This window comes from Hirundo rustica, chromosome 5 (genome assembly GCF_015227805.2).
Source record: "Hirundo rustica isolate bHirRus1 chromosome 5, bHirRus1.pri.v3, whole genome shotgun sequence".
Taxonomy (NCBI): Eukaryota; Metazoa; Chordata; class Aves; order Passeriformes; family Hirundinidae; genus Hirundo; species Hirundo rustica.
The window spans coordinates 50056063-50068187 of NC_053454.1; the positions used below are offsets into that span (position 1 = coordinate 50056063).

The following is a 12125-nucleotide window of genomic DNA, read 5'->3' on the forward strand; positions in this document are numbered from 1 at the left end:
AGTCCTATTGGCTGCTGGTTAAAACCAGTTTGGGATAGATTTGTGGACTTGGGGCTTAGTTTCTCTTGTTTTGGTAAGTTGGCTTGGATTCTCCCCTTTAAACTTTCTTGTGAAGAACACAAGCACAATATCCAGTCTTGTGGCCTTCCTTACGGCCTTTGCAGGGAGGCAAAAGAGCTCATTTGTCAAGTAGGCAATAGAATTGGCTTGACAGCCAGTCAGGCAGCCCTGAACAAAAGCTGGGCAATTAGCATTCTGAGCCATGAACCTGAAAGAGAGCTGGGGGTGGGGGCAATAAACTCTGGGGATGAATAAAGCTATCTATACATGGTGGTATTGTATAGCTCACAGTCTCACAGTGTTTTCAGGCATGCCAGGCATGGGCTTGTACCATTAAATAGTTCATCCGTGGCAGCTGATTTCCACCCTCCTCCCTGCAACAGAGACATGAACATTGTTAACATACAAAGAATCTGTGCGAAACCTCAGCAACTCACAGCAATTTTGCTCAGCAGCCGGGGAAAATGTTTATATTTCGCTGTTTTTCTTAACCACTTCAAGTCAAGTCTTCATGTTGACTCTTTAAAATTAAACTAGACTTGTACAAAATGTCTATTTTCCTCCTTGGTTGTATATATTAGATATTGTGGTCTTAAGGCTGTTGGTGATGTGATACCAGTAGGTGCTTGGGAAAATAAGTTTCCTAGCTACCTGCAGGAGATTTATGTTCAAGAGTAGTGAGCCTAAGTGATGAATTGCTGCTGTGTCTTCTGAGACCTTACAGGATTGTCCAAGGAGAGGGACTGTTTGAAGAAAAACACTGTGGTTTGGGGGTAAACTCTTAAGTAGGAGGTAGCAAAAGTAAAAGATACTAAAGAAGGGAAGAAATCTTTCAAATTTTGTCGATTAAATTTAGTTTGTGTATAAAGTTGACTGGAACAAAGAGGGAGAAGTGGAAGAAGCTGACGATGTGCATGAGTTTGGCTTTTCAGCTTCTCCAGTTAAATCAGCATAACAGTAAGTTGCTTCAGCTCAGAAATCAAGTTGTGTGCAGTTTGGAGTACCAGTATGGTACCTCTGGGTGCCAGCACAGCATTCTTAGTGAGCAGGAGCTCTAAATCCAGATCTGCCGTTTTAAGATAGACTTCTACTTGTCTAAGGTGATTTAGGTCTGCTTTGGTGTTCTTGGACAAATTAAACTCTGTACATAGAAACAATCACAATTTGTCAGATCAAATCTGTCTCTCCTTTGCTTGAAGTGAAAACTAAAGTTGTTTTCAAGGAAAAAAAATCTCACTTCTCTTGTCCCTGTGAGTGGCAGACATCAGGAAGAAGTGATACACTAGTCACTCCATAGTTGTGCATACACGCCTATCACACAGTTTTAAAAATTACTGCTGACAGGAAAACTGCACATACCCTATGTTCCTTATAGGCTGAAGGATACCCAAAACCTGTATCTTGCCTCTAAGACAGGGCTGTGTGTGGGTTTTATAGGACAGGAGAGTATTCACTATTGCACTTCATTTCAGTACATAAGGATGCATAATCTAAACAGGCAAGCTCTTAAATTGTTTACTAGGGTTCCAACACTTCATAGTCATTAATCCTGAAAAGTCTAAAAATCTGTATCTTGTATGTATTTATGCCAGTTATTCATCTGTTGAACTCTGCTTTGTCGGGACAAGAAAGCTAGAGTAGTTCTCCTCCATTAGACACTTGAAAAATAAAGTTCTGCTGCTATTACTGTTTACTGTGGGAAATGCAAACACAACAAAAATCAAGGAAATAAGATTTGTAAACATCCCCCACCTAGTTTCTTGCTTGCAGAGACTAAATTTTGGAATAGAATTAATCTGGCATGTTTCAGTGAGTATTGTTCTGTTCCCTGGGTTCATTCCGATGCACAGCATGGAGGAACTGCATGGAATTCATGACTAACAAAGCAGAGAGACATATTTTTCTTTCAAAATCATGCATTTGAAAATACTTTCCTTTACCATCACCCCCCAGATGTTGCTGTTTGTCAGTGATACTGAATCCCGCAGACAAGCCTGTGAAGAGGCTAAACCTCTGTTTGCAAAAATGGATGTTTCAGAAGACCTTGTATCGATGTATTTTTTCTGATCTGTGTTTCTTGGGTGTATGGTGCGGTGGTATTTTTTGGTTTTGGTTGGTTGGTTTTGTTTTGTTTTTGTTTTGTCCTCCCAGTAATGAGATACTGCAGCAGAGAAGGTTTTTCCTGGAGGAAATGTGAAATAAAAAGGATTTCTCCCATCCTGCTATATTGTAGAGTCTCCTTCTTTTACATGCATCCTTTGGGCCAAATTCCATATCCACTCATTTATCACCTCTTTGTTTCTCAGGCTGATGATTCTCTTAAGTTGTCTCTGACTCATTATGCCTTGCATTTTCATGACTGGGTCAGCTTTTCAAAATTGCTGCTGCCTGGCGTGTTTTCAGTTGGAGCCATACTCTTTCGTCCTGCAGTTTGCTGCCGTGCCCATTACAGCAGCAGCTATTCAGCAGTAGATGATCTGGAAATGCCACTGCTTTGTTAGTGCACTTGTGACTCCCTTAGGAACTCAGGAACATGCCAGATTGTGTAGGTGTGACAACACTGGGTCACTGCTCCAGCTGAGATGTGTCTGGCTTTGGGCTCAGCCTGTGAGGGCTGTTACTGCTAAATGCAGGCAGTGGGGACCAACAGGAGGAGAAGTGGTGCTGAAGATCTGGCTTGCACACTGCATGTTTTGAAAAGTTTGAGTTATTTTCTACCTAGTTCTAGTGTGATCTTGTGGACTGAATGCTTGCTAGTGGTTGGAGCATGAATTGTGTTCCAGGGCACATCTTCATTTATAAGTAATCCAGTCCGTGTGCTCTGAGTCTGTTCCTGGTGTGAACCAAAGCACAGCTTGTGTGTGATCACTTCAAAAGCACTGCTGGATCTGGCCTGAAATATCAATGCAGATGTGCACTGAAGGCATGAGCTGGAGTCAGGGGTCTGTCTCTGGAAAGTAGTACAAGCTGTTCTGATGATCTTAGAGTACAAGATGGAGAAGGGGTGAGGTGTGCACCCTTATTGCTTTTCTATGTAACCGCTGCTTCCTCATTCTTTATTGACAGGATAAAGGCAAACTATTGTGCAGCTGTAACATCAGGAGGGGCATTCATGAACACTCCTGTGTTCGAGACCAGCATTTTCCCTTTGCCTTGTTCTCCCTTGAGCTTTACGTGAGTTCCTGCTTGTAGGGTGGAGAACTCTGGCCATGATGAAAACATGACATGACAACAGAGAACCTGTCAGGCATCTCTCAGGCTTTTTTCCTACCTGTGCTCACATACCAGGAGGAGAAGACTCCAGTTCTGCAGGAGTTTTTGTGGGCCTGGCTTGGTTGTCTCACGTTTCTTGGTGGGTGGAATGCACCCTTGTGTTGAAGAAAAGAGCCAGGTCCTAACCATTTCATTTGACTTCTCCTGAATTTGGTGTGGGGTTGAAATGTGGGGTCAATCGTCCCCGTTCCATCCATTCATCATTGTATCTTAATGATTGAAGTACGTTTCACAAATAAAGGAACTTTTTTCTCAACTTTAATGTTACTTATTTTAGCTCACTTATGGATGATGCTTTTGTTGTTTCACTGCACCAAATTTTAACTTGCATTGTATTAAATATTAAATAGCGACTCATGGACTGTAATGTACAACAGGCTGTGGAGGGTGGAGGAACACAGCAAATAGATGAGCTGGAGATCAGCCAGGGAACGTGTCCTGCTGGCTCTCCTTGTGGGACTCCAGCAGAGCCCTGGGTTGACACCATAGTGAGAAGCAAATTACTTGAGTATATAGCTTTGTACAAACAGAGCATTTCCTGCCAAATACAGATTACACACGTGCCTAAACTATCGAAAAAGTGATGTGCATGTACCTCAAAAATAACCATGCTTCAGAACAAGAATTCGTCTAGAGGAAAAAATTGCTCCTCTTTTAGACGTTAAAGTATCGGAGTACTCACAACCATTTAACAGTCCTGGTTGTAGTGGGTGACTGCAGTAGTGTAGCTGAGGAAAAAATACCTTGCATTTGTAGAAAGCCTTACTTTCAAGTGTTTACAGGTAGTTTGTTTCGGTCTTGCATTGATGCGTGAGTGAAGTGGACAGTCACCATATATTCCATGACTGACTGCTCAGCCTGAGGATTCAGAGCATGTTTTGGAGGGTGCAGTGTTAGAATATGAGATTACTGATCCTCTGCTCAAGCACCTCTGGAAATGTTTCCTTCTGCGTTTGGCTTAAGATGGGTTGAAGGCAGAATTGATCAATGCCAGATGTTTGTACATCTGTGTCAAACTTTTCCCAGGAGTAGCTGTTGCAGCCAAAATGTATTTGATATTGTGGTAGTAGTTGTAGTAGGCATTATAGAAACTCGTAGTGCTAGGAAGAGTATGTGCCTAGAGGACTGTACATTTAGATCTTCTTAACAATATAAAGTGAGATATTATTCCCCAGTTGTAGACATGCTGCTTGAAGCAAAATATGCTTTTCTTCAGGGTATTGCACTGCTGCATCTTCAGAGAGCTTATGTGTAAGAGTCCAGAGTACAAGACTGGAAAATTGTATTCTCAGAAGTAAGCAGTAATCTTCTCTCAGACTACCCCTGTGTATCTCGAGCTGTAATCACAGCACATTGTCTGGGTTTCTCATTCCCACTGCTAGCCATTGTTTTATTGACAAAGCCTCTCTGAAGATTGTGTATCCTGAGATGTCTCTCCAGAATACTGATAACTTGCGGTTCATATGCAGAGAGCATACAGAGTACAAACGAGAATTAGGCAGTATGTGCTTTGCATTGTCAGGATGTGTTATTTGGGATTTATCCAAGCTAGGCTTATGATTGCCACATGTGGACTAGCAACAGATGCACATAAAGGTGCTTTCCAAGGACAGCAAACAATGGAGATAAAGCCCGTGTTGATCTATGCAGTTTGTGTTGGATCACAGATACCCAGAGGAGTGGCTGGCCAACATGTGGAATTACAGGCTGCTAAGAGCCTGGCAGTTCTAGAAAATCAATTAAAGGGAAAAAGGGCAGGATTGGAAAAAATAGTATAAAACTGGCTCAATAAATTTTATTGCCATCAAATTTAATGTGACTGTGACAAAATGCAAAGTGGTGTGTTTCTTACTACCGCTTTTGTATTATGATTGTCTTCTCTAACAGTATTGTCCGCAAATGCGAGCTAAATTTTTCTTGGTTTTCTTTTCATTTGAATTTTACTACTTTCATATGGAAAGAAGCTGATTTAGCCTAGTAATTTACTTTGAGTTTTTTGTTGATTTATTTGGTTTTGTTTGCTTTGTTTTTAAAGAAAGACAAAGTATCCTATGAAGAGAGACTTAAATCTTCATCTTTTTTTGTATTTTTTTAAAGTAAATACAAGTCATAACAAAGGCAACATCCTTTCTCCAGTGACTAGGTTTTTTTCACTCCACTAAACCATAGTCCATTAATTCCAAAATCGGCTAATGTTAAAAGAAAAGAGTAGTAGTGCTTGCTTTAGGATAGAATTTATTCTCATCTATATGGTAACTATATAAGCACAGAGGAAAGGACTTGAAAACTTTGTCAAGAAATCATTTTAGTAGTTGTTTTTTCCTTTGAGGCAGAGCTCATGCTTCTTGACTTCTGTAGGGCTAAGGCCTTGATTTTTCAAAGGTTTTGTGTTGTTGGATTATCCTGTTTATATTGCTTGTTATTCTTAGCCAGAAAGTTGGCTTGGATTTCTTTTCTATGACAAATGTAATGAAGAAAAAGTAGTGGAAAAACTTTCACACAAGTTGATGTAAGTGTTAATGGCAGGTAAGTGTTCATTTAATCTTGGTGTGTATCATCTCTTCACTGAGATGGTACCAGAAAAAGGGACAGGCCAACTGCTCCACTTTGATATCAGTGCTGGCTTTGAGCTGTCTTATGTTGTTCATTTCATCTCTTTTTGCTTTTTAAATGAATGACACTAAGGCTAGTACTGTATGTGATGTAGGAGGAAAGTGATGAATGGGACTGGTTTTTTTAAACTTTTTTTTTCATCCCTCTTAGGCAATAGCTTTCTCTAGTAGGAGGGAAAAGAATATACTTAGAGAATGTATTCATGCTCTTGGATGTTTGTACTTTAGGATTGGGTCAATTTTTCTTTGTGTTTTGGCCTTTTCTAAGGCTCCTTGAGGTGTGCATTAGTGAAATTCACATGTATATTTTATTCACTCTGTCCTTCTCTGCAGAATTAAAAACTTTAGGCACTGACTTAATCTAGTACTTGCTCAAGTTTTGCTTGGGAAACTTTATGAAAGTGGTTGCAGACTGCATGAAGTAATGTGTTAGAGATACTGTTTACATGACAATTGCTATGTTTTGGGTGGTCCAAAATGAGTATGTTTGGACATAAATATATATAATCACAGATCAAAGCCACAGTTGTGAGCAGTCATCATTAACAACGTTACTTTAAACTTCGGGAACTGAGGTTATGGTAACTTCCCTCTAAATTGTTGCTGTTTTGGGACTGTTTCAAAGAAACAAAGGGGTATGAACAAGAAGAAGAAAAAGGATGAACCGCGGAGTTTTGCAAATAAGGCAGTGTAGATGTAGAGATCTCTGTTGCTGCTTCTGAAAGCCACAGCATCATGCAGGAATTAGAGAAAGCCGTAGTCCAAAGCACTCAGCCTGGGTTTGGGCCTCTGTGGAGAAGCACAGCAGTGTGCTTTCCATTGACCTGTAGCACTGAGGAGGGGAATGAAGAAACAGTGACACTTCAGCATATTTTTTTCTGCCAAAAAGTCTTAGGAGACTGTAATTGTTCCTGAGCAAACTCACTGGAATAGGGTAAATTTTGTACTTGCTTCTTGATACAACCCATCTGTTCAACATCAGCCAAACTCTGCCTAAAATGTGTTCAAAAAATTAAAATCGTTCCTCAGGATTACTGGTGTCGCAACCCAAGCTTTGCTTCCAAGGCAAAAATGGTGTTACAAGCAGACTGGGCTGACTGTCATATCTAAAACACAGCATGTGTGGTTTAACATATGATAGGTCTACCCTAAATTAGCGTAAACGATGCTCCAAGACAAGTTCTTGAATTGTCTTTCATCCTACTAAGAGACTTCAATATTTCCAAAATTTTCCTGCTAACCAAGTAGTCAGTAGCCACACTTCATTTCCAGAATGAGGTTTTGGCACTGTAGATGCCTGAAGTTGAACTGACCAGATACGTACTTTCTCAAAATTTGTTGAAAATTTTTTTCTTGCAAGATGCTGCAAGCTAGAAGCTCACTTCTAATTTCTGACAATTGCTGTAAATACTGAGAATAAATGCTAAATTCGAAGTGGCTTTATTGCTTTTAACTGCTTTTTGTATATAGCATGTAACTGTGTGTTTATGTAGATGATGTATATGATATGTAAAATACATTTCAGCATGGGTAATACGAGTGAGTTAAGTTTTGTTCAAATATCTGTTCTGAGTTTTTGTCCAACTACTTCTTATAGCTACAAAGCAGAAAATGCCCTGTGGGTTTCTCAAAGAGAATTCTTCAAGAACATTTTGTTACTCGTTCACATGTGGATTCAGAAATATTGCACGTAATTGCACTTTTTATCTCTTTTGGGATGCAAAGATTTTCTTAATTGTGTTTTCTTGCTGTACTGCAGAACATTTATTTTGCTGTAGTCGTCTTCCTTTTTAAGAAGAAAAATGCAGGCAGAATTTGTACGACAGAAAACTGAATGTACTTTTTATCCCTTGGCATTGTCTCTTTCTCAGGGAGTGCTGTCCAATATCTCTTCCATCACTGACCTGGGAGGCTTTGATCCTGTTTGGCTCTTCCTAGTGGTAGGAGGAGTTATGTTCATTTTGGGATTTGCAGGATGCATTGGAGCTTTACGAGAAAACACTTTTCTTCTCAAATTTGTAAGTAGCTTTTGCAACTGTGACATTCCTCATTTATGTAGCATTCCATGTTGTCTGTTCTGTTTAACTGTGTGAAGCTTTTAAAATGTATTTTGGAGAGAAAGGTATTACCCAGTGTCAGAGTACCAGGAAAGCACTTAGCTTTTAACACGTCACAGCTCTTCAATCTCTCATGCTTGCTGACTGTGTTTTTTTGGGAGTTCAAAACTACTGGTGGTAAGAATCATGACATGGAAGTACTGCTTTTCATATGGATGTAGCCTAACATTTTGCTTCTCTGTAACAAAAAGAGAGAAATTTCTTGTGAAAAATCTGCATGTTAAACTTGTAGTCCATAACAAGCTGCCTATGAAATATGAGGGATGTAGATGCAGCAATGAATGTGACCCATGTGACTTCTGCTGTGCAAGGGCCTCTCATGGTACAGAGGAGATAGGAGACTGTTACAAGATCCTCAGTCTGTGGCATTCAGCTAATTGGAAAAGGCTTCATTGCTTTCAGTGCTGGGATGTCCTTCTGAGAAGGAAGGGAGGAGGAGAATGTGTCCAGGATGCAGAAAGAAAATGGAAGTTTTCTTGAGCTCTGAGCTGGATTGTTACTTAGGGAAGGAGCTGCTGGTATACAAATGTACCTCGGTATGCAGAACTTCTTTAGCCAAGTAGCCAGGTTCTGTATTTTGAAACACTTCCTCCTGTGACTTTAGAAAATGAGGGTAACAGTATCACATTCACTTTTAGATAAACTGAAGATTTATAATAAAGAAGATTCTTGCCTCCACCACTCCCATTTCCAGAGGTGGGCACAGCCTGTGGACACAATTGTGTCTTCATAACCATTAACTGTTAATACAGACATGAAAAAGCTTCCAGTGAAATAACTGCCTCCAAGTGACACATTTGGCTCCCACAGAGTGTTGTATAAGGGGAGGAGGCAATTGAGAGTCACAGTTCTCGAGGCATTTATAAAGCAGCTTGTAACACTTTTTTTTTTCTTCTTCCTTGCTTCTCTTAGCTTGCCTAAAATGAACCCATCTGCTGTACCAGAAATAGCTTCCCATACAGCAGCTGCAGGAGAAATTAAAAATGTATCTGAACACACACAGAGAGCATATTAATATGAAACTCAAAGGCACAGTTGCAAAGGGGATGGACTTCCAGTATACCAGGACCCCTGTGTGGTTTAAAACTGTGTAGACTCAGTGGAAATGCTTAGAGAAAGTGGCAGATCATTAGTAATGCCTTTGGCATCCATTGTATTTGCATTAATCACTGCAGCCTCATTTAGTTTTAATGTGGATGTGAGTCATTTCATAGACATTCCGCTCCGACTTAGTCATTAATTAATTTCTGCTGTTACCAAGTTCTGCTTTGTCTGCTTAGGCCAAGCTTTGCCAGTGAGAGGATCTAAAGCAAAAGTCACGTAGGAAGCATTTTACTGGCACTATTGGTTGGTTGTGCCTTCTCAATGTAAGTGCCTATGTGGAAATTTAAGATGGGTTCTCAAGGGCCGTACATGTGGTGGTGACTAGCTGTGTCTTGAAATTTGCAGTGAGTTCTCTTGGATCTGTTTGAAAATTTCAGTGAAATGTCCAGGTTTGGACATTTGTTAGTATATTTGTTAGAATAGAATTAAGATTTCTGTGCTGCATCTCTAATAAAAATGGTGTATTTTTAATTTAAAATTTCGTATGTGTCAAAATGACTTGAACTTGCACTGAAACAGATAAAGCTTTATCACTGGATATAATTCTGAGCTTTGAAAAAGTTTTGATCATAAAGGAAAATAATTTCAGCTTTTTTAATTTTCTTCATAGTTCTCTGTATTTCTTGGAATTATATTCTTCTTGGAGCTCACTGCTGGAGTTCTAGCATTTGTTTTCAAAGACTGGATAAAGGACCAGCTGTATTTCTTTATAAACAACAACATCAGAGCATACCGAGATGACATTGATTTACAAAACCTCATAGACTTCACACAGGAATATGTAAGTTGGACTATGTTTGTTTTTTTGTAAAACTTATTTTTAAGAAATACCTGCTCTTATTTTTTTACTTTCCATCTATTCTGTTTCTTCAACAAAAGAGCAACGGAAATATTCTAGAATATAATGCTTTTCAATATATTTGTTTTTACAGAACTTCTGCAAGCATACAGCCTCTGTGTTTAGTGGCTTTATTGATGTATGACTGAGTAAAAGAGGATGGAGAGTTGGGGTGACTCTTGAAGACTTAGAGATAGTGTGTCAAATGCACCAAGTTAAAATATTTTGTTGTAGAAGCTATCACATCTGCTTAAGAAATTGCTTCTTTTCTAAGCTTCCTTTGGTCCTAAGGTGAATGTTGGTGTAGTTTTAGCAACATTAGAAGTACTGCACTGCACTGCAGAGTGGCAGAGGTATTTAGTTGGCCCAGATGAAACTACAGTGTTATTTCGTCTGAATTAGACTTAATGGAATTGACCTAATGAAGTGGGCCTCTTGTAGGACATCTCTAAATGATGCCACATTTGCACTTGGGAGGGAAGAGTGAAACCAGTGGTGCACCTGTTTGTGCAGGTTAAGCTCTGTAATTTATCAGTGTGTGTGAAGAAGTCTTGCACTTGACTTTTGCACACAAGATCTGCCACCACTTTCCCTCTCTAGTACTCCATTCTGGCCTGTATTGATGAACTCCTGTTTGAGTCTGACATTGTGTGGGTAACATGGCTAAGTGTTGGTTGAATTAATATTTACTGATTTTTGTGTATTCTGCAATTAAAATAGTTTCAGTGCTTGATTTGCTCCCTTAAACCTGGGGGGAAAATGGTAGGTAACAGGATGGGGATCCTTGCACTGTTTTGAATCTTTTGCAAGAAGGTCAGAGGTCGCTACAGACTGAAAGTAGTTGATCCACTTGTGTACAGCCAAAGGCTACAGTCCAATTTTGCAGTGCCTTCCTGAAGCTTTCTCTCCTAACTGGATTAGCACTCAACTGATAAGCCAGGGCAGCATGAGTTGTGAGAGTGAGTTACTTCTTCTAAGAGTACAGATAGTGCATAAAGACAGCATGTCAGGTATTGCAAAGAGAACTACTACATCTAAAAAGAGAGATTACCTATTCCAATGCTTTTAAAAACATGGTTGATTTCGGGTTTATTTATTTATTTATTTATGTTTGTTTGTTTTTTGTTTGTTTTTTGTTTGTTTGGTTTGGTTTGGTTTTTAAGTTGGTGTAGATGGGTCTGCACTGGTCTACCTCCTTAAGTGCTGTAAACTGTCAGTGCTTCACTGGTCTCCAGTCCATTCTTTGTATGTTCAGCAAAACACATCAATTCCTCGTGTGTTCAACGTGTTTCGCCAAAGACTAAGCCTGCCTTTGGCAGATTTACTTTTTGAAGGATTCAGAAAAGGTGTTAATTGTGCAATGTGTGATGCTCAGGGAACAATGTGTTCACACTGTCCGATGTACAGCCAGGCAAAGTTCCCCCAAACTGGCCAAAGGAGTAGCTGTACCAGTCAGTGTAGCCCTTGGAGCTTGTGCTTTTGAAAATCTAGGGCTCATTAGACTGGACAGAATATTGTACTCTTGGCTCTACCGTCCCTCAGGTCTGAGTTTGTAGGCATGTGCAACTCTGCTATTGTGTAGGCTTATCAGCTCACCCACGGGTTTCTCTCCAGAGAGCAGCATAGCAGGGTGTGAACGTAACTTTAATCACATGATAACTTCGGAACAACTTACACATTTGGAGTGGTATTTTTAAAAAATGACAAAAATACCCAATAAAACAAAAAAACCCACCCCAGTTTCAATGAAAGCGGTGGGAGTCTCATATTTTGTTTTGAAAGCTAGAGGGAAACTGGCAGCAGTGATGCGTGTTACTAATGCTAAGATTTCCATTCTGAAATTTAAGAAGCTCTTCTTTTTTTGTTCTAGTGGCAGTGCTGTGGGGCTTTTGGAGCCGATGACTGGAACCTTAATATTTACTTCAATTGTACAGATTCCAACGCCAGTCGAGAGCGCTGCGGTGTGCCATTCTCTTGCTGTACTAAAGACCCTGCTGTAAGTGATTGTCTAGAGGGTAGGATGGGTCTGCTGTTCCAATTGTAAATACTGCTTCAAGATTTTCCTTTTTTATATTTGGAAATTTAGCCTAATTATTATTGTTCTTACCGACCTGTATATTT

General features: G+C 39.8%; 1 protein-coding gene across 1 annotated transcript in view; it reads left to right on the top strand.

The window, feature by feature from the left end:
- The window catches only part of TSPAN5 (tetraspanin 5), an 82849-nt gene that overhangs the window by 61671 nt on the left and 9053 nt on the right, over positions 1-12125 (top strand). Inside the window, exons 3-5 of the mRNA XM_040064459.1 lie at positions 7817-7963; positions 9777-9947; positions 11875-12000. Coding sequence (XP_039920393.1) covers positions 7817-7963; positions 9777-9947; positions 11875-12000 — 444 coding nt within the window. The remainder of the gene's footprint in view (positions 1-7816; positions 7964-9776; positions 9948-11874; positions 12001-12125) is intronic.